Source organism: Phodopus roborovskii, unplaced genomic scaffold (genome assembly GCF_943737965.1).
Source record: "Phodopus roborovskii unplaced genomic scaffold, PHOROB, whole genome shotgun sequence".
NCBI classification, from domain to species: Eukaryota; Metazoa; Chordata; class Mammalia; order Rodentia; family Cricetidae; genus Phodopus; species Phodopus roborovskii.
In genome coordinates this window covers 11,422,439-11,449,116 of record NW_026126434.1, presented here as the reverse complement: position 1 = coordinate 11,449,116, position 26,678 = coordinate 11,422,439, and the positions used below count along the sequence as shown (strand labels likewise).

Below are 26,678 nucleotides of genomic sequence, written 5' to 3'. Positions count from 1 at the left end.
ACCAAACATAAATGCCACCAACCAGGGCATCTTATACAGAGTCTGTCTCTGAGACCTCACTGCCCTGTTTCAGTCTCTCCTGCATCAATACCACAGTTGTCCATTGCTTGTGTAATGTCTAAAATAATTGGTGATTTCTAGTCTTTTCAGGCATATAGAAATTTGACTCAAAACATCAACTGCTGTACCACGAGTGCACTATTATAACTTCCCTCCCTGCCCCAGAAGGTGCTGGGGGGGGGAGTCAAAGAACAATGTTTTCAAATCAATTAACCACTGCAGCTCATTGCACAGCAGTATGAAGGAACAGATTTGGAAACAGATCCAAGATTAGCAGAGCCTTTGAGCTGTAGTCTCAATTTGGGTCTCATCACTTCACCTGGCAATGGTGCCAATTTAGTAGGCATCGGACTGTGCAAAAAGATTTGCATGCAAATGAACATTGTTTGGGACATTTTGCTCAGCTTCAGTAATAGAGAAGCATCACTATTCATTGGCATTACAAAAATAAAGCACAGGTTAATGCAGAAAGGTCCAGGGTAGGGCCCATTACCAGGAGGGCTAATTTGGCTGATGCCTCAAACTCCTGGAGATCACAAGGAATTCTAGGAAGCATAGAAGAGTTTGAAAAATGAAAATGAGAAAATTTTTGAGAATGAAACAGAAATAACACCCTGAAATTTATAAGAAGAAAATCACCACAGAATGAATATTTCATTTTAATATTCATTTTAAGGTCTCATGTTTAAAATATTTAATTTTTAATTTTCATAATTAAATATTAAATTATAAGATAAAACCAATTTTACAGTAAAAATTACAAATAAAAGTTTAAAAATAATTTAAATTTTAAAGAGGAATCAAAGCATTGTAAGGCAGCATTCCATATAGATTTCTGATAATTCATTTTCAACCACTACCTCTAACCAGAGGTTATATTACTTTGTATCTTTTCATATTACAGTTTTCATATATTTCATAGTATGGTTTTCATATATTGTCTCAGTCATACAGTTCCCATAAGCCCAGTTATACTAGAATTTGTTCATTTCTTCCCAGTTTGTACTAAATACCTTATTATTCTCCTACTTATTTCACTCAATTATATTTTCACTAACTTTACAGGACCATGTAGAACAATATAAAACAATGGGCAAAAATTGTAAGAAACATGGGGTTGTGTATCTATATAGTATGAGCATGTATTACTGTAAAATACAGACACCTTAAAATAAAAAAAGGAAGTAGAAATATAATTCTTTTCATGCAATGCTATTTTGTGTTTTTTAAAAAGGGAGAAAACTCATAACTTCGCAGTGGCTGGCATGACTTTTTCCCCATTTTAGGCTTTGGCTGGCTGTCCTTGTGTAAGGGATTGTAGAGGTGGGCTGTCTGTGTGGATGCCTCTGCCACAGCTATTTGATGTTGTGGGAATCATAACTGCTACAAAACAGGCCAGAAAAAAAAGGCAGTTGTGTTAAGTACAGACAAATGTGACAAGGCACATCCCTAAGAGTGATGAAAACAAGCCTGAGAGGGAGAAAGCCCAAGAAAGCAAAGACACCAAGACAGTGAACAGGAACCTACGAGGGCTTTGCATGTGATTCTTGGCAAACTTCACAACTATCTTTTCCTTAGCCCTGCCTGTCCATACTGCAGTATATAATGATAATTCTTAGCAAAATGAAACCAACTACCAGGAGTCCATAAACAACAGAGAAATAGTTAATAATGCACACACTCAAGAAAGATATAGTCTAAAATGAAAGAAAGCATGTACAAATAAAGATGGCAGAATTATAAAAATATGTCTACTGGATTGAGCATGTAGGTGAGTTGTTAAAATACTTACCTAACCTCCAAGAAACCCTGGGTTCTATCCCCAGCACCACATACAACTAGGCGTGGTGGCAGACATGCATGATTCTAGCACCAGTCAGAAACTGGATCAAGAGAATTTAGGAAGCCAAGGGGATTCTTGGCTATATTGTGATTTTTGAGCTTAGCCTGGGCTGCTTATAGGCATGTACAAAACAACTGATTAAAAAAAAAATCAAAGTGCCTACAATGAAGTGTATCTGAAAAAAAAATACCTTAATTCAGAAGAGAAGGATGACTGGGAACAAAAATAAAAGATACATAAGTAGGGGGAGGGAATACACTTACTAAGTTGAGCCCTGTGTCTTCACGTGGGCTAGTCATGTGTCAGTACGGCACAGGTCTATGCAGAATCCATGAGGACAAGTCCTTGACACATTTCTGTGTTTACAACAACCATAATCCCAAGAAGTCATTAATCATAATTTACTTCCTTGAAGTAAATATATGACTGAATATTTCTGGTTGGTTTTGTAGGCGTTGATAAAAAAAAAGACTGAAATGAAATATTTTTAAGATACAAAATATTTTCACAAGTGGTCATGTCACTTAAATATTTCACTTAGTTTTTGTTTTTCAAAGATAAAGAGCTCCTCAGTTCCTAAGTCCCTCCCCATTACTTAGCTACAATGAGAGCATAACTAAGTACAAATTATTAGATACTCATGGAGCTAATGAATTTGGGAACTTGTGTGTGTGTGTGTGTGTGTGTGTGTGTGTGTGTGTGTGTGTGTGTGTGTGTGTGTGTGTGTGTGCACATGCGTGCACACACACATACACACATGAACACACTCTAAATATATTTTGCTGCAAGGAGAACTATGACCTTTCAAATAAAAATCTTAATTTATTTTTTCATCTCATGATTTCACTCAGCAGGAGTTTTCCATAACATAACAAAACTTTTCACACAAAGCTATTTGAATCATTATGCTCCTGCAAACAGTGTCTTCTCATTGTTCTCAAATTCCAGACACAGGAAAAACTATATTCCTCCCTCCTTGTAGTCTCAGAATAGCAATAGAAAATTTAGGTGGTAAAGTAGCATATATATCAAAATTGAGTACTAAGGGCCAGATACAGCTATGAATTGTAAAATATTTCCAAGGTTTTTAAAGTTAGGCCTACTTAAGGCTTAAAGATAGATAACATAATTCAGACTCCTAATGAAGCACCTCTTGAAACTGTTTGTAAAATAATTTACTAGTAGAATCAAGATGATTAAGATTAATGATTCAACAGTCTGTTTTATGCATACCAATTAACTATTAGAATGCCTAAATATTCCAGAAGAAAGATGTCTCTTCAAATAAATCGCTTTCAAAGTAAAACATATGACCTCTATTGAAGAGTCTATAAAAGTAAATATCCAATAACTTCTCAGCAATATTGACTCACCAATAAATCTAGAAAATAACATTAGTCCCAAACAGAAAGAAGTGGCCATTTCATTTGCCACCATTAAAAAATGAATGATAATGTTAGTAGAATCTGCCAGAGCACAATGTATACATTGTACACCCTTAAACACATGTGTATCATAATTGTCCATCCCACCCAAGCCATTGTTTTTCTTTAATCTCTGTCCTCTGTCTCATCCCTGACAGAAAACTGAAACTTCTTTATTCATGTTTGCTCTTCATTTCCTTTCCTGATGTCCCCCCAACACCTACCCAGAAGGGTTTTGCAGGTAGAAAACAATCAAAATGGTACCATTCAGTATGAAACACACACAAACAACGTTTTGATTGAAGTGTCTATATATAAGAGAAAAGCAAACAGAATCAGGGCTAGAGAGATGGTTTAATTGGTAAAGTGCTTTCCATGAGCACAGAGACTAAAGATAAGCCTATCTAACACACATTTAGAAGCCAGGCATAGTGGAATCCTTGAAATCCTAGAGCTAGGGGCACAGAAATGGCAGGATCCTTGGGCTCCCTAGCCAACCACCCTAGTATATTTGGAGATTCCTAGACAAGTAAGAGATGCTGTCTCAAAAATTAGGTATATGGTACCTAAAAACAAAATATGTTGTTGACCTCTGGCCTTTATTTACACAAATAGTTATGTGCATACATACAAGTACAAATACAAACAATAACATGTTGTGCTCAAATGTAATTACAAGAAGTCTGGAGTTACTAAAAGCACATACTTTGTAGAACATCTACTGATCTGCAAGTCAACACAGATTTTTAACTTTGAAGTCCTCCCCAGTTCCCCTGAGCAATCTTTTTTTTTTTTTTTTTCACCAATTCTATATCCGACAAAGGGCTGATCCCCTGAGCAGTCTTAACATACATGAACACAGGAAGTATTTTGGACATCTCCATCCCTTGCCTAAAGCTTCTCCAACATGAATAATGTGCCTTCTAGTCTCAAGGAACAAATATTAATTTCACAAGAAGCCCAGAACAGTTTTGTTAAAGCCTTCTTTGCTTCCCCACGTGAAACCATGATGAATTATGATTTTCTCCTGAGGACCTTGAGTACAAAACAATACAAAAACTATGAGGTAGCATAGGAGGCCCTAGTGCTCACACCACTGCAAATAAGAAGGCTGTTTGGGAACAGTGCTGAAATAATATTAGATGCATTATTCTCTGTTCTCTAGCCTATAAGGCTGAATAAGATTGATCACAATAAGTAGGCAGTGAAATGTAGCTGTTAAGTAGTCAAGTAATCACTTCTGCAACTCACCAGTAGAATAATTTCAGGATAATTATTTAGAATAAGTCTTAATTTTCTCAACTGTAAAATGGGGGTAATTATGCTTATTATGAAATGCTAACAGCTTTTTGGAACTTAAAATAGATAATCACAAGACCAGCACAATTCATGGTATCTGGCACACAATATAAATGCTCAATGCATCATAGTGAAAGTTATGAGAAAGTGTATCAGGCACAAATCACAACAAATACCCATGGCTGTGATCTAAGTAGCTATGCAGAGACCCACTGCAGCACAGCAGAAGAAATTGTATAAGGACATGTCCAGCAGACTGAAACCCAGCTGGAACCCAAGCGACAGTGTGATATCGGCTTGCAGAACTTTCCTCCTGCAGCACTGAGATTTTATCAGCTACCTCAACATTTAGAAACCAAAATAATGATTAGTGATACAATTTTTCCAAGCTGAGAAATGAACCAGTAGGAAGTCAAGTTTTAATATTATTCAAATAACACCACAGAGGGATTCATCGATTTTAACTATTATCAAAACTACTAGCCTGTCCACAAACATCATACTTCAGAGGAGTTAACTAACCACTGCTGACCAGTTGCTAAACATAAAGCTGCATATACCATAGCAACCCAGAATCTAGTCAAGGAAATCAGCTTATGTAATGAAAGCATGTGTCAAAGTGGACAGTGTGCATTTTAAGTTACAAACTCTCCTGAAAAACTTTACAGATATTATCATGATACACTTGTATGTGTTACTATATCTCTATAAAATAATTTACATGAATTTCCCAGGATAATACATATTTCAAATTCTGTATCTAACCCAAAATAAAAATACATAAATGTTTCAGATAGGATTCCCTCAAAAGAAGAAGGTGAAAGAGAAAATATTTGCTACTTATATGCTGCTTATACTTAGTTAACTGTAGAAATGACTTTTAAATGCCTAAATTTATTGCATTTCTGCAGAGAATAGGCATATATGATCACTGAAGTGAGCATGACCGTGATCCTCTGAGTGATGACAGTGGCAGCAAGGATTAGAAAAGGGGGTGCATGTCATTGTGTCTAAAAAGACATGGAAAGCCAGGAGACATTTGGAAATAGAAGCAGGAGTTAAGATAGATGGACTAGAGAGTGTGAACTTAATGCTCCTGGCAGAAAACAGGACCTCTGGATGGAAGAGATGTCTGCATCAAAGATTTAAGTTTCTCTGGAGGAGACAAGTTTGGAGACAATGTGTCAGTCAGATGTAGTAGGATCACGAGTTCAAGACCAGCCTATAATAAAGGTGGCTGAGAGAAGGGAGGGTCAATAGGGGTGATGGGGAAAAGAGGAGAAAAGTGGGGAGAAAGAGGAGGAAGAGAGGGAGGGAGTCATATTTCCCACCTCTTATTTCATAAACTAATAAAAGATAAAATCAATTTTAAAAATCCATGAAGATTAGTGTTGTAGATGAACAAAAGTAAGATTATAAGCCTCTAAATTCCAACAAACAATGAAAATAATAGGACTAGAGAATAACAAAGGCTGCATCTCAAATGATCCCTTTATGAAGTGTCTCTGTTGCCCTCACTGTACATAAACAGACAGTAATGGCCAAAGCCCTCAAGTGCCATAGTTTCAATGACCTGTAGAGGAAGAGTCCCTGGCAGAGAGTTTGTGACTTAGGAAAACTCAAAGCGTTTCCCTTGTGAACTGTGCTAACAGTCAGGGCATTCTGCTCCAACATAATTAGAGGAGGATATATTTACTAAGAACTCCACTTAGATATATCCCTCAACAGGAAAGCAGTGCTCATCATTCACTCTGCATAGGGAAAAAAGGTTTGTAATTTCCTCCCATGATGAACTGCCACTTTCTATTCTTCCTATATTTAGGGGCCTTAAACAACACTTATTACCATATGCAGGAATGCCTTTTAATTAGAACTTGAGGAATACATATGTGTTAGTATTCAGGCATCTGTACTGTTCTGTCCTTGGAGTTCTGATTGGATACGCCCTCAGCTGCAGCCAATAAGAGCACCACCTGTTCATACTCACCCTGCTCCCTTTTTAAAAGTCCAGACCCACCTCCCATCCCTCTCTCTTTCACCCCTGGCCCCATCTCTGTCTCTCTCTCTTTTTTGTCTCCTCCTTCTTTCTCTCCTTTTCCCCTTTTTATGGTCCCTTTCCCCAATTAAAAAAAAAACCCTTCTGCTTGAACCCATCACCTGGTGTCTCTCTTGAGAGCTGATTTTCTGAAATTATAATGATATGCATATTCATATGAGCATATCTTTATAAGCAGATCTCACACAGAGACTATAAGGCTACAATGAGTTCTTGATCACAATTCAGAAATTTTAAAAGTTGTCCTTTACCTTTGCAAATATAATATTAATATTATATGTGAATGGGGGAAAGACCACTAATAACTGATAACTTTAACTACAAATCTTTATGTAAACAGCATATGCTATTGATGTTGATAATAGTTGTTGGAAAAACCACTTCTAAGGCAAAATGGCACTGGTGTCAAAATAATACTAGTTTACAGAACTTGAAATCTTTTCCTGGGGGAAATCGCCTAAGTAACTAGACAGAACTCATTGTTAGAAAGCATTTAATGATTCCTTAATTCAGATTCTTTATAAGAGTACATTTTCATATACCTGAATCTCCACAAACTATATCTTAATAATAATTAGCTCACTTAGAAAACAGGGACCACCTAAGGAATTAAAGGAAACTTGAAGTAATTGTAACTATGAGTTTTACCATGTTGAAATGCATTGAAAGAAACTGTTCTATTCAAGACAGCCTAGGACGAGTCTCAATACTATAGAGAAGATTCTGTGGGAACTCTAGCTGCAGTTCTGGTGAAATGATAGCCTTAATAAAGTTAAATAACCTATTGCCCTTCCTAGAACTATTTCTGTTAACTACTTGGGAACCAGGAAACTTCTGTTTATTTTCTTCCTTACCAGAACTTCGCTATTGAATACCTTAAGCACAGGGGAGAGAATATTAGAAGACCCATATAAGACAGGAGCAGAAAACAAGGCTAGAGAAGGAGAAAGAAGAGGGGGTAGGGAAAGAGGGAGAGGGAGATCATCATGCACAGGTTAATCTGAAAATGGAAAAAGAAAAAGGTCACATGGTCACACTTAAAAATCCTGCAAAGGATCGGCAGATGCCACCTCTGCTGTACTTGATAGCAGATGGGGTTGATATACATTGTCTCTGACCCTTACAGTACATGTATGTTTAATGCCAGCTGGCAGTTTCTCCATCATCACTCAACCATCAGCCATGCTATAGTACAAGAATCCATCCCACCAACGGAATCTAAAGTCAGAACAGATGGCTGGAGCCCCAGTAGTTGCCCAAACCTCGGCATCCAGCTTTGCACCCTAACACCAAAAGTCTATGAAGCTTTTACACACCGGTATTTTAGATCATTTAAACAAAAAGAAAAGGGTTTGCTTCTACTCTGATTCCTCTCTTCAGACAATGGGAATATCACAAGTGGTCATCTGCTGCATTCCCAAACAACTGACCCATAATAGAAAGGTAAAGACAATCACTCTTTCTGGTAAAAACCCAATACATACAGTAGTGTATATAGAAATGCTGAGTCTGGCATTATTACTTGAAGAATGAGTATAATACACAATTTGCATCTCATTTTCCTACTTTGATTTATTTAAGGACATTGTATCACACATCAGTGAATTGTTCAGTGCATTCTATGATGTCAATATGAAGAAGAAATCCATCAAAAATGTGTGTGGTACTATTCATGAGCAATCAGAAAGAATGATTTTCATGTTGTAGGTGATTAGATATAAAACACAGCTATAGGTTAGCAATTAAATTTAAATATCTGGGGAAATGAAGTGCTAGGTTTGACTGAGAGCCCCTGACTTCATGGATAAGGAGGAAGACCAGCTAAAGAGAATTCTTGACATCAACTTTTGGCTCCATGTGCACTTTCACACACATACATGCATGCCTCCACACATGCAAACATGCACACTATTAAATGTAAACATACCCTGACATTGAAGCATTAACAATGTATAATGCATAGTACTTGCAAAAATTTAAGCAAGAGCATTCTAATTCTTCCATGCAAACCAGGAGGTATCCCAAATAAATACAAGAGGTGTACATGTCTATGGCAAATAAAAGCAACTACAATCCTGTAGAACTGTGACTACAGCACCTCATCTAAGACTGATTTCCCAGAAGTTGATATGAACCTGTACACCAATAATGGTTCTTAGTTTTTCTCTCCTATAGCTTAAATATATTCTTGCTGCACAATTATTTTTACACCATAACATTTTAGCTATCAGAGATAACTCATCTATAATGAGGGGAGTCTGGGTTTAAATATAAGTATCTTAATTTACTGCTTTGCATCTTCTGTGTGGTATTCCAATGGGTGATTGTTTGTATTTGATTTATGTGCCATATAATTTCATGTTTCAAATATCAGAATTCCATAAAGCTAGGTAAGATTGCACAGGCATTTCATTGGGTGAACTACATTATAATTCTAGACCCAGGGACTGAGACCTAGACATTTGATACATTTAAATATTCATCATAAATGATCTCAAGAAAAGAATGTCTGTACTGAAAGAGGAAATAAAGAAACAGTACTTTTTACTAAAGGAGGTACAAATGTGGGTAAGAGGTCAGGGATGGAGAAAGAGGAGACGGAGTGAGTTTTGTACCTAGAAAGGTGAGGGCAGAAAGTAAGGAAGCAGGTAATAAAGATTAGACATTCCATCACCCTTGGCTTCTTGCTCTTATCTCAGCTGAGACCAGAGCAGCATTTAGTCTGATGTGCACAAATATTTTATCCATTTGCCAAACAAGAATGGTACAAGTTTTCATTGAAAGAAATTCAGCAGTGTGAATAAATTATCATAGTGGTTTTCTGAGCCAACAGCACAATACTGGGGACTGACTGTGCTACAAATAAAGGTGGTTTATTTGAGCCGAAGTTTCTAGAGGTGAAAAGTCTCAAGGCTTAACTTCTTTATGGCCGAGTACAGACTTCACATGGCAAGAGTCAGCGAATGTGTGTGTTCCTTTAAGGATCCTCGGCTGCTTCTCTATCTCTTCCTATATAAAGCCACAGAACTTGATATTTGGAAGTGTACTCTAATGACTATCTAACTCTACTCATCTCCCAGAAATATCTTCAATACATGAAGCTTTAGAGGACCCTTAAATGGTTTATATACCATAGCAGACAAAATAAGATCAGTGTTTCCACAACTTTTTGTCTCATCAAGAAAAAGCAAAAATGTTCTGTAGAGTTTGGCTTCTGGTTGTACCTATGACCACTGTTGTCTCTAACCTGTGTTCCCTTATGTCTTTAATCATCATACTTGCTTCTGTTGTCCTCACGTATCAGCTTTTGCCTTCTTTGATTAGTAAAGAAGCCCTTCCCCAGCTGGATCACTAGTCCTTCAAAGTAGCTTCAATCTTTGCAGCTGGTAGTCCTCTACAGAAGTCATGTGCCTTTTCTTCTGGTTGTTCTCTATGCTTTTAGATATATCAACCTACATTTCAAGGAATTTTCTTAATGAAATAAGAATTAAGGGATTGTGGGCAAGCATATCAGAATGACTTGACAGTTCTCTTCTGAAACACTCTTCAAAGCAAGGCATGTGAAGTAACTGTGCCCTTCATTACCTTGGGACTGGTAAAAAACCGGAACCCACTGTATCAGAACCCTGCAGGACAATGGGGCAGGTTGTTGAAGTGGAAGTGATGGTCATCCATGGCAAAAATCGTAGAATCACTATTTTCCCATAAGTAACCAAATAATCCTTTTCTTAGTTCGAAAACACATTTCAGACCAGTTAGAGAAAGCCATTTTCTCGGCTTTGCAATGAAGAAATATTGTATCATTTTTTAAAACCATTTAAACTACTATTTATCTGCAGGTTCTAATTAAGATTCAAGCTTCTCTACTCAAACTTTCAAACTTCAATAGTGAATTCATTGCTGTGAAAACAGATGGGGGACAAGAGCAGGAATCTGTGGGGACAGCAGAGCCACAGATACAAACGCAGAGGATAGTCAAATCCACACTTCGTATTCTCCAAGTCTTGGCCTGGAATCTTGCCTGTCCTTCGATAACTGACTTTTCTCATTCTTTTCCCAGATACCTTTATCAATGAATGTGTCAACCTTTCTGGCATACGACCAGCCCACAATAAGTTATTGTGGGGTCCATCATGAACTTCTCTCCCATAAGCCCTTTGAAACGAATGCACAGGAAGATACGATGGAAAGCCACCTAGAGACTGAGCTGGACCTGAGCACAATCACATCAGCTGGCCGCATCAGTGACCATAAACCACAGCTGGCTTGACTGAGCTGAGTGGTAGCCCAGGCTTGCTACCGAACTGTAACCTCAACGACAGAAACAGTAAAATTTGTTTATTGCAACTCTCAAAAACAAAACAGAAATCCCCTGTTCAAATAAACAAAATTCCAAGATTGGTTCATGAAATAAATGAAGACATGAATTGTTTCAAGTCTATACTTTGTAACTAGCTAAGTTGTGCAGTATTTTTTTTTTTTACTTTGACAGAGAATGTCCCTGAAAAATAAATCACTTTTTTCCAAAAACTCATCCTACCTACATGTAAAAATTGTACAGCGCTAATGTATTTTTTCATATTATAAAGTTTCAACCCTAGAAACAACTGGTATGTACAGTACCATAATTTAATTATGCTTTACTTTATAAAATTTACACTTTTCAGTTTCTAAAATTTTAAATTAACAAACATTATTTCTTGTGTTCTTGAGAGTTACTCGGTTTTGTAGGGGCTGTTTTGTTACTGCATTTGTGCCCAGAAACCTTGACTCTGAAATCTGTGCTGTGCGAACAATGCACGATTTTTATCATTATCATGCTTACTGCATAGAATTTTATCTACTTGTTCCAGAAATAATACATTAACCAAAAATGGTTTTAATTGTTCAGACGTGTAAGAGGTTCTTCAATTACATAGACAGGTCTTTCTTATAAATGAAAAAAAAAATCAGATTTTTTTTTTTAACAGTTCTAAGACTTAACTGTTGCCTTGAATTACAGCCTAGTTTCTAAGCAGTGAAATGTAATGATAAAGAGGGATATTTTAACAAAGTATTTCCGAATGAATGACTCATTATTTCATTCTTTTGAGTAACCATTATTAAGGGTAGGGGAAAGCATGGACCAAATATCACTGGAAACAAAGGTCAAGTAACCACAGCAACAGACTTTGATACATTTCAGAGGTGCAGCTACAGTGACAAAGAAAACTTCTGTTACATCTCTTTATTGTCAGGCCAAGGTGGGAGGATACAGCATAATTGTACAGTAGCAATTTTTTTTCTCTTAATTAACCCAAAGTGGTTTTATCTAAAAATAACCACAAGTCAGTTCAAACTGTGCCTGGTTCTCAAGGCAAGTTTTCATTTAGAAGGTGAAGAAATATTTGGGGAATAACTCGAAGGAAAAATACAGAAATTTTCTTATTGTGTACCACACCTGAGAAAGAATGTTAAAAATCTAGTTATATCAATATAGGTGTGCTTAGTGGAGAAAACTCTCTGCAGAACAGACTAACAGTATACAGTTGCCCTGGCCACATTGTTCATTTGGAGATTTAGCTACAAAGTATCCAAAACAATAACCAAGAGATATTAGACATCAATCCAAATCACATACTGGTTACATGATCTTGTCTTAAACTGAATGAAAATCAAATTAAGAAAACCTGGCTTTCCCATAGCTGAAATTATAACTTGTATCTCTTGTCTACCTGACAAGTAACTATTGGAAGTATCATTAGTTTGTCCATGGTAATCACACAACCTTTTTGTCTTCTTTCCAATGTTTAAATATAAAACTGCAAGTGTCAATCACTGCTATGTGAATGAAGAGAAGTATTTTTCATGATTTAAATTAATATTCATGACATCAAAAGTAGAGGCAGAAAACATCAGTCAAACAGAGGTCAAACACAATGAAAAAATGGTAGAGAAAAAAAAACAGTGAAAAGTGATGTCAAACTTAATTTTTTTATCTCTTCCTAAGAAACACTTTCTTTATGCATATAACTTCACACAGGTTGATCACAGCAAATTTAAGAACATGGCCAGGAAGGAAGAATCTCAAAATTGTAAAGCAAGTATCTGTTGAAATAAAAAGGGAAGTAAAATAATGGGAAAAGCAAAAACTTTAATGTAACTACAAATGTCACAGTACTTGTATCAAATACTTAGCATCCCAAATTTTGTAACATATTTTGCATAAATTATTTGCTATTCAAGAATTTTGTTATTTAAGTCTAATTTTGATCTTGTTTTCCAGTTTCTGGTTTCTTTGCAATGTATTATTCTGATTGTTCTTGATCCCTTACACTGACACATAGCTCTGAACAAGATTTAAACTGGGTTACCAATCTATTCTTTGATCTGAAATCAAATTGAATTTTATTATATAAACCAAAATGTTATTTGCAATGTTTTCCATTAGAAATCATTCTCCCAAATATTCAAAGAAGCACTCATTTGTAAAACTAAACACCTTCAAACTTTCCCAGATACTTAAGTTGACAAATAATAATAATAACAACAACCACCTTAAGGCTCCAAAGGAGCCTTACAAATGTACACCTTGATATCCTGATACAAAGCACTGTCTTTAAACATTTTTAATATATCAATTTTGCAAATTCTTTGAGAATCTCATGTGTGTATGCAATGTATTTTGATAATATTCACCTCTAAACACATCCCCCAACTCTTCTAGATCCACCCCTACATCTATCCCCAAAATCCTGCCAACTTCACACACACACACACACACACACACACACACACACACTACTGAGCCCAACTTAACAATGCTCACATATGTGTGTGGAGCCATCAACCAGAGTATGGTTGACCTACCAGAAACAACACTCCTAAAAATCGCCCTGACTTTCCTCCCCATCATATGTTCCTAAAGAGTTTCATTTTACTTCAGTGAACTATCAATTGGAACAATCACCTTGGAACTCTAGCTGAGAGCATCCTGTGCCCTCAGCTATAGTAAGAAGCCAATATTCTGAGAATTTTGAGATCTTTCACATTTGGAATTAAGCCTAAAAGGTTGTGAAACAAACACACAAAAAGATATTCGGTTATGGCATTTTTTTTTAATTGTTCTGCCTTGTCAGGGGTGGGAGGTAGCTGGTGTTAAAATCTGCTACTAGAATAGGTGGTAGGAGAGACTAGAATCTTTACCACACATATGAAATTTGTTAACATATATCAAAACTTTTATGTATTGTTTCTCTTTTTCAGCATTATTATTCTTCCATTTTTCCCTCAAACCATCTGTCTGGCACCTGCACTCCCCTCCTTGGCTGCTGCTCACTTAGCTAAACAACTAAAAGAGCTCTGGAGTCTGACCCACCACAGTTACAACAGCAGCAGCAGCTGAAACACCCGATAAAGCCAGGCAGTGTTTTAAGGTTTACAAATCTGGTGAATGGTCACATTCTGCCTTTCTAAACAATCCCGTGAAGATACTCTCCTGCCCCTTAAGTTAAGACTCATCAAAGGACACAAAGCTAATGCCCACTAGGTTGAGCAACTCTCAAAGCCCAAAGGTTGTTTTTGTTGTTGTTGTTTTGTTTTTCCATTATGCTAAAGCTCCCTCTCTCTGAGCCAGAGAACCCCCAGCGAAGTACTTAGACTTAGAACATTTAGTGAGCTCTAATTCATCTCAGAAGTCTGTGCACTTCATGATCCAGGGAACTCTCTGCAGAGTAACCTAGACCTGCTCATGATGAACCTTTGTTTAGAATTACCTAAAGTCACACATTTCTTAACACACAAGGTTATTTGTGAGTATGCTGCCAAGATGTGAGACAAGCAGACTCCAGAATGCAGAGGGAAAATAAGAGGCAAAAAAGAGAAACAAGTCTACACAGAGATTGTTTAGTGCTTATAAAAAGTCCATAATACAGAGCTAATTGCACATTCAACTGAGTTGACTCAGAGTTAACTAGAAAGACATTTTCTTTTCCTTTTTGTGTTTGGCAAGTTATTAAACTTTTAAAAAGAACACTCATAATAAAGAAAGAAAGATAAAACATCAGTCATTCAAATAGGTGCTGATGCTAAAATCTATGACAGTCTGAGAATATTTTGGGGTTTATCGTGTCTCCATCTCTGTCCCCTCCTGAATGTTCTTGACATCTCATAAAACCAGAAAGACTTTTAATATAAATTATATTTTGGAAGGCAATATAAGCCTAAATTAACACTCAAGACAAACATAACCCAGTTTGAACTTAGATCTGTCTGCTTTCAGAAACTGCTTAGAAATGGCAAAATTTATTTGCAAAGATATTTTCTAAAATAAACTGTTTAGGAGAGTAAAAATACACTTGGTTTTAACTATTCCTGAATGGAAGAAAGATACCATCTCTCAAACTAAATGCTGAAAATAAGAAACTGAAAGTATGAAAACAGAGAGCTGGTAGGAACTATTACTAAGCTGGAAGAAGGAAAGTCAGATGTTTGGTCTGATAGCACATGAGATGCATGGAGATGCAGAGAGCCTGGCAGATATCAAGCAATTCTCAGAGTAAATCTAGCAACATTTTTATGTGTGTGCTTGTACAGGGGTGTGTGCATGTGCACACATGTATGTGAAGCCAGAGATCAACCTTGGCTGCTGTTCTTCAACAGCTGTCCACCTTGGTTTTAGGAACAAAGTCAATCACTGAAACCTAGGAGAAAGCAAGGAAACTAGACTGTTAGCCATCAAACCCCAGAGATCTACTTAGTTCTGTATCCCCACTGTCACACCCAGCCCTTTTACATGGGGATGACACTCGGGTGCTCAGACTTAAACAGCTAATGCTACACCAACTGAGCTATCTCCACAGCCCATTTCAAAAGTCTGAAGAATTTCTCATATTGAGTAGGAGTTTAAGCAGTCAGACAGGCTTACGTTCCTGGTAGATTGGCTGTGCAGCAAGAACTCAGATAAACTGTTGTAACTGTAAAAGGTTCCAATAGCACCCATTACTATATAAACTCACCACACAATAAATAGACTGAGATGCCAACCACAAACAACCCAGGATTGATGCTTTAAAGACTGTGACATCATCATGAAGGTGAAGTAGACAAGCAACCAGGAACTGTGCTTTGACTTGAAAATGCAATGGGAGAAAATGTTTGGAAAATTTAACAGCAAACACCAGAAGGCTAATAGGTTATTTTTAATGGGGTTCTGTGACTTGCATTATATTTTATTGTGAGGTTATAAAGCAGCTATTTAATTTTTTAAAAATCAGGGTTAAGTTCACATTTTAAAAGGTCTATAGTTGGTTGCCATTCTATAAGGGCACTGAGTGCACCAGCTCTCCAGGACTTATTGAACTCTGGAATTCCTTTCTCTTCTCTCCTAAACATTTATAGATTTTGTTTCATATATCTATCTTCCTACAAAGCTGAATGGAATTTTTGTATGTGTATAAATCAAATTATATTTTAAATGCACAGGAGACCCTGCAATAAAGGATCCTTGCAGTAAACCCTTTTTGTTTTCTACTCTGAAACACCATCAACTAATTCATCTGTAGGAAATTTATCTCCATGCATCTTTGGGTACATGATTTAGCCCCTGTGCTCTGTCACAGGGAATGTTACATGGTGCCATCTTGGGATCTTATCATTATAATGAAGAGGTGAGTCCAACTTCTAAGCTGGTCTGATACCAGTTCTGCTTACTGATTTTAATCTGGATTAATGAGAAAAGTCATATGAAACCAGAAAACATAAAGTTGAGAGTTTTGTATTTGCTTGTTTGAACTATTGCCAACCATCATATCCCCTAAGTTATTAAGAGAGTATGATGGCTACAAATGGCTAGATTTTCTGAGTCATGATATCTGAGCTATTGTCCAACAAATGCATTGTTAATGCATTGCTTGAGTATCACTTGCCAAGGCACTGAGTCTAGAAAAACATTGTTCAAATGGTTTTACCTTTTTCCATGTCATTATATTGCTTTTTATTCTAATTTGTAAGTATTAGCCCTATGTTTTATTGTAGCAGTGTGATCCTAGTTTTCCAAGCCTGACTGAATATATGTCTTGAATAGAAGAATATAAAGCAAAGGGCAACAACACAAAAGTTGCTCCAGTCACTTATCTATAAACTTGTTTGAACATTAGGCTCCTGTAAATCTCAACAGACAAATTTGGGCCTGTGGCCTACTTCACTCACTGTCACCTTTCTGGATAGTACTATAACCGTGTATAAGATGGAGGTAGACAGGGGCAAGAATTCACTTCTGGACATCCCACTCCAAGTTTCCTGAGTGGTGGCTGATTTGGACCCTTTACACTTAAATTGTTTGGTCTCACAGAACGGGACAATTCTGAAGAGGAGACTTATGTGTGAAGGCAAAGGTACTTTTTATTCATGTGATGAAAGAAACTGGAGGAAATTTCCTCTTAGCTGAAAAATTTTACTCCTCCAGAGCTTGGCATCATGGATTGTTAGTGTATATGACATGGCAGGTGTTATGTTCTCATTTCATCTTTAAGCTATGTCACAAAAGTGGGTTTATAGAAGAGACTAGAGACAGCAGTTCAGAATTCATGGGTCCACTGGGGAGGGATGTATTCAAATCCAGATTGTCAGACTCCAAGGACTTGCTCCAAACACCCAGAAAATATTTTAAAATAAGAGATATGATTGTACCTAATACAACTAGGCTTTATGTGTTTAATTAGGGAGGGCATTAAAGTGCCAAAAAATAAGTTTGTATATTCCAAATTGAAAAATTACATTCTGTGAAGATATCCTTGAACATCCCAAATCAGTATCTTAACAGAAACAAGTATCACTACCTTCTTGAGGTTTGAAAAAACCTGGGCCAGCAAGATGGCTCAACAGAGTAAAGCCACCTTCCTCTAAGCCTAATACCTAAATTTGGTTCCTAGAACCTAGGTAATGAGAAGAAGGAACTGCCTGCCTAAGTTATTCTCTGACCCCATGTGACTCACACACATGACAGACATATACATGTGCACACACATACATGCACACTCCTACATTCATGCACACACACACACATGCATTCACATACATACACACAGACACACATATTTACACATTAAAGAAAGGAAGGAAAATAAAAAAAATCCTTCTAAAGATATATACACCAAATATCATTATGTATCTTCATTTCCACAATCTAAGCTCTATTTTAAAATTGCAACCCAACTGTAAGTAATTATCCATAATTACCTTTAGCTGACAATAAAAATAGAGGCTACCAAAACCAAAAATCTTGTGAATGAAGTTAATAAAGTAACCAAGTACAAATAACAAATGGAAAATAACCAAGTGTCATAAAATTTCAGGCAGTAATTTCAGGTCATTTGGGTTGCAGAGTATTTCCCATGAATCATTTTATATTATAAATTTCTATTTTTGTATTTTAGTTGTTGAGTCAGAGTCTCACTATCTGTAATCAGGAGTTGAGTCCAGGAACTCAACATGCATTCCAAGCTGGCCTCAAATGCATGGCAATCCTTCTGTCCCAGCTTTCCAAGAGCTGGGATTACAGACATGAGCCAACAGAAATATCCTCTATTTGTGTTAACACTGACACAAATGATACAGGATCTGAGAATACACTTTATAAAGAAGATCATCCTTAACACATGCAGACTCTGACTATTCTACACCATATAATACATGGTTTAAATAAAAAACACAAATGTGGTGAAGTTAAGACGATTTTGTTAGCATCCTTTAAAATTCCTGTCTTCAAAATTTTCTGTTTGTTACTCACAAGGACTCTTAAATAATGTCTTGATACAATTGTTATTTACAGGAACTTTGCACTAAACTAGAGCTGTATTCACTTTTCCCCAAACCTTCAAAAACTTTAGTAATGTCTTTAGGAAATGACATTAGTATTTTATTCTAAAACACTATCTGAATATGCAGCATAGTCATCAAATTGTCTGCACAGGTAGACCCTGTCACTCCCACCTGTGGGTCATGACATGACTGGCAGAACTAGGCTGCAAATTTAAAGTAAATAATACTCCAGAAAGCAAGCCCTTCATTACATCTGCCACAGTACAGAAATGTCATCCACATATGTAGAATGATTCTGATTGTGTACAGCAAGGATGTCCCTGGCATCAGAGCTGAAGACATGAAAGATAAGGAGGAGGACAACTAGGCAGCAAGATGAGAGGTGAGTGGGCTGGGGGGCTGGGATTCCGGGTTGGATGAGATACAAGCCATTACTGCAAAATAAAGGTCTTGAGGATTAAAAAACACTTGCCACCAAATGACATCAACAACCATCAGCAATGGGTCATCATGGATGCAAAGGAGAAAGAGGTATCTGTGCTCCATAGACAGGCTATATAAGGGCTGAAACTCTTCTTTTACATACTTTCTATCTCTGGTGTAAAAAGTATTAACAGCCATGTATTAGTGTCACTTATCTTTCAACAGCTTAACCAAAATACCCAAGAGAACAATTTAAAAGGAGGTAGGATTTTTTGGCTCACAGTGTCAGAGTTCAGTCCATTGTCCTTGATTCCATGGACTCTGGTTCTGTGGTGAAACTGAAATTCATGGCATCAGAAGCATGTGGGAGAAAAAGGGAGGTCCAGGGCAAGATACGGCCTCCAAGGAAGGATGTGTTGTCCATTACCCAGTATCTCCATCTAAGCCCCTATCTACCAAAGTTACATTCATCTCCCAAAATAGTACCACCATATGAGAAATAATCCTCCTACATGGGTTCTCAGGGACAGGAGGCACTTCAAATCTCAACTATTAAAGACATCCTTCTGTCAATTTCCTCTTCAACAAACTTTAAGCCACTTTTCTGATGCAACATGAATTTTCCATTTGGCTCATCATGATTGGCCCTTGTTGTAAACACCATTACTCTGTGGAGGAATAGCATGGGGCCAAGGTTGCTTTTAGTCTTGCCTCTGAATTCCAGTTATGGAATAAAGAAAAAAATGAACTTGATGCAGCACTATGGTACTACCACTAAGAATTAGAAGAGTATCTGAAGGGATAATACTGTGTTTCTTACAAAACAGAGATGTAGTTTGGGGCCACTTCTTTTTAACTGTAACTTTTTAAACTTAATCATCTTCAGATAAGTTAAAGTCATGCTTTCTGTAACTAAGAATATAAATATTGCAATTATGAATATATGGTTTATTTTCAACACCTTTCTTTCATTGGCCAGATTTCAGACAGTTGATCATACTCAATGTTTGACACCAAAAGGAATGTCTATGGGTTTCTTGAAAGCATGACTTGAAACAAAGCATGTATAAACTAAAAGACCACAACATGATTAGCTTGAAAAAACACTATGGTTACTCTTCTACGTGTTTCACATTAATTCATTTTGTTGATTATAATGGCTAATAGAATTAACAAGAACTCTGAATTAGGTAATGTCTTCACCTTAAGAAATTAAGAAAAAATGATGAACCAAAAAAATTAGAGAACATGGGGCTGGTAAAATATAGAGCACAGATTTGAAAACAAGTGATGGATATATTGGCAAAACAATCCCTACTGTCTACTTAGTACCTGCCTCATGAGTGTCACTCTTGTATTTAAAGGTCTACACATTCAATTGGGGAAATTTTCTCAATATATTTAATAGTGCATATAAGGTGTGTCTAGTGGGCTGTAAGAGTCTCTGGGGGACACACAGTGAAGAATGATAATGCTCTGTTCCTGGTATTAGAGGGAGGAGAATGTAATGGTGAACAAAACTAAAGAGCTGAATTTAATATCTACAGGGGCAAAAAGCAAGTGCAGGAGAATAAAACTCCATGTTAGTAGAGTTGTTGGTGATCCATCAGGGCAGAAATGAGGACAGAAAAAAAAGTTTATGGCTGGCAGACTGGCAATACAAAGATGAGAGGGTAGGGAAGAAGGAAGAATGAATTTTCAGTTAAGAACATCTTCTTATTCCACCAGTACTTAATGTTTCTCTGAGAGACAAATACCAGGCTTGACTTTTTCCCATTTGCCTAAAATCTCAAGAACATATTTTACTTTGTCACAACAAATCTATTGGCTTTTCTAGATTGGCACAATTGCTTGCCATTTTCCTCTATTCTCCTCTGTGTATACTCCCATTCTACCTCTCTGTTCTTTCTTTGGAGGTACAAAGTATGTGGGGAAAAAGATGTTATTAGAGGTTGCAAGTAAAGTATTAATGATCCATTCTAATGGCTAATTCAGGTAAGCACACTAGACAGATGTAATTGTGTGGATTAAATCAAATAACTTCTTAGGAACTAGCCATTAAAAATCTTCATCTAGTGAAAACAGGTTACTATTTTTATCATGTAAAAACACAGCCTGCAGATTGCTTTTCTTTTGTTTCAGACATTTTACTCTTTACGTAAGTATGGATGAATACTAACCAGAATTTTTATCCCATAAACCAAGTCCTTTTGATACACTCTACTAATAAAGAAGCTAACGTAAAACATAACTAAAGTCATCATCTAGGTGATAGAGACAAGTCAGAACCAGAACTCAAATTTACTTAGTTATTTTAATGAGAATAAAACTTTAAAAATTATGCCACTGTTTGAAAATATATAGGGCTGTTTCTGCATTATATATGGACAGTTATCAATTAAAGGCCTGTTAAAACAGATATAATTCACCTGGGGTGGGTGGAGATGCCTAAACAGCTATTTTAGTTCTTAATAACTTTTTTGAGGAAAGGGATGTTGCTAATAATTCAGGCTGGCTTGAAACTGGTAGCACAGCCTTCCAAGTTCTCAACACCCTGCCTCACAGCCTCCTCATTACCGGCAATACACGAGTGGGCCTCCACACACTTTTTTAAAAATTAAAAATGTTCTTATTGAGTTTTTCTTATCACTGGGCTATGTGAAGTTATCTTTGTTGATGTGGCATCTACAATTCTTTTTATTCACAGATATTCAGTGCATTTCTTTTTTCTTTACACAGAAACTATTTCTGTGTTTATCTGTGTATACATATATGGACAAGTGTTCTCTCTCTCTCTCTCTCTCTCTCTCTCTCTCTCTCTGTGTGTGTGTGTGTGTGTGTGTGTGTGTGTGTGTGTGTGCCAAAAGTCAATATCTGGGTCTTCCTCATATATTTGCCACCTGACTTTTGAGAGGCAGTCACTGAACCTGACATGCACAGACTGTACTGGCTGGCCAGCAAGCTCTAAAGATCCAACTTTGGTCAATAGCACACACTGTTAACTAGGAGCATATACATGCACCATCACAATAGGCTTTTAAGTGGGTGGTAGTTGTCCAAATGTGGGTCCTCATGCTATATGGCAAATGGCAGGCATTTTTACTGAATGAGCCATTCCTCTGACACACCTATGTTTTATTTTGTTTTGTCACAATTATTTGGGTTTTTTAAAAAAATTCAAATTAATCAAGTGTTTACTTGCTTATGTGGCTTTTACTATAATAAGCCAAGGGCCACAATAACAAAATGATGCAATACCTGAAAATAAAGAAGGAAATATGACTTGCTGTAATATTTGTAAAATTAAAGCTTATTTATGATGCCATATAAGGAAGGTAGAAAATAGTTCCATTGGGAAGAACTGGGAAATGGAACACACACACACACACACACAATGTTATTTATGTTCCTGGATGGTAACAACAACACAGTTCAGCTATGACAGGCAGGCTCCATCCCTTGCCTCCTACTTAGGGACTAGAGGTATCTGAGATGTCTATGAGAACTAACTTCTGAAACACGGGATCCCCCTGACATAACTATTCAGTATCTTCTAAATTGAAGCTCCAAACATTCAACTTGGCCATTCCACGATAAATTTAGGTCATGTACAATTCCACTAACCAAATGAACAGTAATTACTAAATAACGGTGGGTTGTAGGGTTCTTCGTTTTATATCTAAAATGTCCATGAAAGTCATACCTCTCCACGCCAAATAGCCTGTTGTAGGTCTAAATTTGAACCTGGGCTGGGGGGTAGGGTTGTAGAAAAGCTATGCTGAACTATGAAATATAAGTTTTTAGTAACAATTAGTTATGACATAGGATTATTAAGATGAGTGAAAAATAGTTTATATGTGGAACCTTTGCATTTTATTTCATTATAGTGAAATAATTTGATTCAAAAGTTAAAAAAAAATAATGAGTTCACCTATAGCACTAGTTCTCAACCTTCCTAATGCTGGAACCCTTTAATACAGTTCCTCATGTTTTTGCTACTTCATGTTTTTGCTACTTCATGGCTGTGCTTTTGTTCCTGTCATGAATCGTAATGTAAATATCTATGTTTTCCAATGGTCTTAGGAGACCCCTGTGGAAGGGTAGTTCAACCCCTCAAGGGACTGAGACGCATAGGTTGAGAACTGCTGGACTAAAGCACCAAGTACACTTATTCAGTGTTCAACTGTCATTAACTTCATGTATTTCCCCTTAACAAACACCTCTTCTATAAGAAAAACATTATTCCCAAAGGACTCATTGTTTATCTGATGCTTAAGGTAGATTTTTGTAAACCCTAAAGAAAACACCATTCTTAATTAAGCTGAGCTGAAATTATATTAGTGAAATCAGATCAGTCTGTGCCCTTCTGATCTTTCTTCTTAGAAAAAAAGAGATTTTAATTTTAGGATTATAGAATATTATGGTTAATGTGAATGGAACTCATCAAAAGCTGTCTTTATGTAAGCCAAGGGAATGGTGCCTAATCCAGAATAGTCAAGTTATGGTGACTGCCCCTGTGGCCCAGCCAGTCATTGAAAATACTTGAATGATTATAATATTCAGATGACTCTTTCTGATAGAAAAATTACACTTACGTTCTTCCTCTTACAGTTATTCCCACTGTGGTTTATGCTACATGTCAGGAAATGAGCCCCCAACTTAACTCATTGGATTGCTACTCATTCTATTAGATACTGGCAACATGGGCACTTGGGTGTCTTTTTTTAGTTATTTTTTTTATTGAGTGTCTGAAGATATGACATGTGTGTCCATGTCTATAGAGGACAGGTGGTTGTGAGCCACCCAACATGAGTGCTGGGACCCAAACACAGGTCCTCTGAAAGAACAGCAGACACTCAACTCCTGAGCCCTCTATCCAGGCCCCCTGTTAACTGCTTTTGAGTGGCACATGTGCAAGGTCTCTAATTGGTGATTTTAAATTACATAATACCAGCCTTTAGTTTTTGAAATGTCACAATTGATCTTCTGGATTCCAGTTAAGAGACAGCAAAATTCTGAAAAACTCATTTATAAGGAAAACTGTGTTTTTCATATTATAGGGTGGGGGTCCTGTTAGGATGAATATGAGATAATGAATGAAATACTTGTGGATTGAACAAAAATGCAACAGGATGGGATGGCAATGTAAATTAATTAGGCAAATGGACAGTATCTAGAAAGACAGAGATGCTAAAGAATTCCACTCAGCTGGGCAGGGTGCACACCTGTTATCACCAGCACTTGAGAGGCTAATACTGGAAACACTGAGTTGAGGGATGCCTAGGCTATGAGAGATGATCTTGTCTCAAAAACAAAAATGATCTCCATCCCTCAGTTAGAAATCACAAGCTCACAGACTGTAACACTATAAGAATGGCCTATCTAAGAGAGTCTCTACCATTCCTCTTCCAGTTTGTGCCCACCTCTCACACTTTCCAGTGACCTATGACAGTTTTTTTTTATTAAAACAACTGTATAATGAAAGGGGTTTAACTTAATGATCATCAGAAGGTGAAATACGCCACTTTATTTTGTTGCATTTCTCAAAGGGGACCAAAGGGGCCATCGACTGAACCTCAGACTGCATCTCCACACTGCACTGCTCTCCACCAAGCCTCAGCATCTTAGACTGCCTCTGAGCCTGCAATGAGCTCCTTATATACTGGGATTAAAGGAGTAAGCTCTGTTATACTTTTAGACTGACTTAGACTGTCTTACTGTCATGTAGCTCTGGGTGGCCTTGAACTCACAGAGATCTATCTGCCTTTAAAGGATTAAAAGGGTGTGCCATCATTGCTCAGCTTCTGTGGCTATGGTAGCTTTGAGCTTTATTAGATAATAAATAATATATCACCACAGGCACCATGTTAGGACTTCCATGACCCCTTGAGAATAATCAAAGACCAGGTTTTACATGCCTGTGTTTGTGACATTCAGTAATATATGGGTGAGAATTTCCTTTCAGATCTTTTCAGTACTATGAGATTTTTGTCAAATCATTGTGCAGTTAGAAAGCTGCCTATGGGAGTGTAGTATATGTGGTTACTATACAAGTAGGTTCCTATGATTACTGGAACAGATGGCAGGAAAAAAAGAAATCCTCTGTTGGAGACATACCCACCTCTCTACAGACACATGGTACCTCCAAACAACACTCAAGTCTACTCAGAAGTGCCACTATAGACTTTTAATTAAAAAAAAAAAACTAAAGGATCCACACTATTCACCTATTCACTTGACACTGATTATAAAATTCCTGAATGGTTAGCTTCTTACCAAAGCAAACTGTGAGGCATGTGGCACTTAAGCCATTTCATTATAGAAGAAAAATTACTTAGAAGGAAGAGTCCTGGTTAGTAATGAATTATGTACAAGTCACTCCAGCATAGTATTTCAATCACTTCAGTATTTTTACCTTCCTAAAAAAAAATGTGCTGGTAATGAGGCATGAGAAGCTATTAACTGAACCATTCACATGTCAAATAGATGTTGTTGTCAGTTTGTTCTCTCAATGGACATAATGAACAACTGATTTATTTGTAACTAGAAATTATGATAATACACCTTCATTTCCCTTCATCTCATTATAGTATAGATACATCATGATTGTCTAAAACCATTTTCCCATAAAAACAACAACAAAAATAACTTCAATGTTTCTTTAGCCTCTGGTTTAACTTTTACAAATTTGGCTCCCTTGTCTCATTTTTCCTTTCAATATTTTATCTTACCCGTCAATATAATTTATCCATATCCTAAACCTGAGAGACGCTGAATTCTAAGTCAGTGGAGGAGAGTACGTGTGTCTAATATGTGCATGATCACTATAAAGTGAACTTCTCAGGATCTGTTTATTAAGTTCACATTGTTTCCTTCCTGCAAAGGAAATAAATAGAACCACTGGGAAAGATGATGGAGGCTAGCTTGTTCTCAGAGAGAAGAAATCAGGGCAAGGTGGTCTGCAGGATCATTCAGTTGGTAAAGTGCAGTCACACAACCACTAGAGACATGAGTTCAAATCTCCAAGAGCCCATAGCTCACATCTATAATCCCATAGGAGGATCCATGAGCCTCACTGGCCAATCAGCCTAGCAAATTATTGAGCTACAGATCAAGTGAGAGATCTTGCCTAAAAGTGTAAGATGGAAAATAAATGAGGAAGAAATAAGACACAAATTACTTTAAATATAAGAGCAGAGAAAAAACTTTCTCTTGAAAATTTCATTTCTAATCCTGTAATTATTTCTTAGGTTAAATAATTAAATAATTGTTTAATAATTAAATAATTATAAATATCAATATTTATTAAATATTAATTAATAATTAAATACATTTTCAATTCCTTGTACAAAACACTCTGGACTTTGGACTTGTTTGGGGTAAAAATATTCATCCCTTTCACAGAAAATCTTCTTTAAAACACATGAAGGAACTGCATTTCAGAGCTACATCTAGAAAGTTAAAAGCCCTGCTGAGAAATGGTCACGTTATACTCCCAATGAGGAACAGAGTAATATCCTATGTACTTGATGTTTTGATTCTGGAATTTAGGACTAGGTTGCACTCAGTACTACCAAGCCAAAATAAGTGTCCACTTCCTGTGGCATAGCCTAACTTTTTCATTTTTCATGCTTTTTCTTCTTGATAATCTTGCTTAATGACTCTTTTACAATAAGCAGTATGTATTATTTTGGGAGAAGCAAAATGCAGAAGCAAATAAGCTAAATTTGCCATTATCAAAATAATTTCTCTTTTTCTTCTAGTGAAAATGCAT

General features: G+C 36.7%; 2 protein-coding genes across 2 annotated transcripts in view; one reads left to right on the top strand and one right to left on the bottom strand.

The window, feature by feature from the left end:
- Positions 1-12,123, top strand: part of Lrrtm3 (leucine rich repeat transmembrane neuronal 3) — a 158,211-nt gene extending 146,088 nt beyond the window's left edge. The window contains exon 3 of the mRNA XM_051186830.1: positions 10,743-12,123. Coding sequence (XP_051042787.1) covers positions 10,743-10,952 — 210 coding nt within the window. The 3' untranslated portion in view covers positions 10,953-12,123. The remainder of the gene's footprint in view (positions 1-10,742) is intronic.
- The window catches only part of Ctnna3 (catenin alpha 3), a 1,153,843-nt gene that overhangs the window by 1,026,283 nt on the left and 100,882 nt on the right, over positions 1-26,678 (bottom strand). The window lies entirely within an intron of this gene.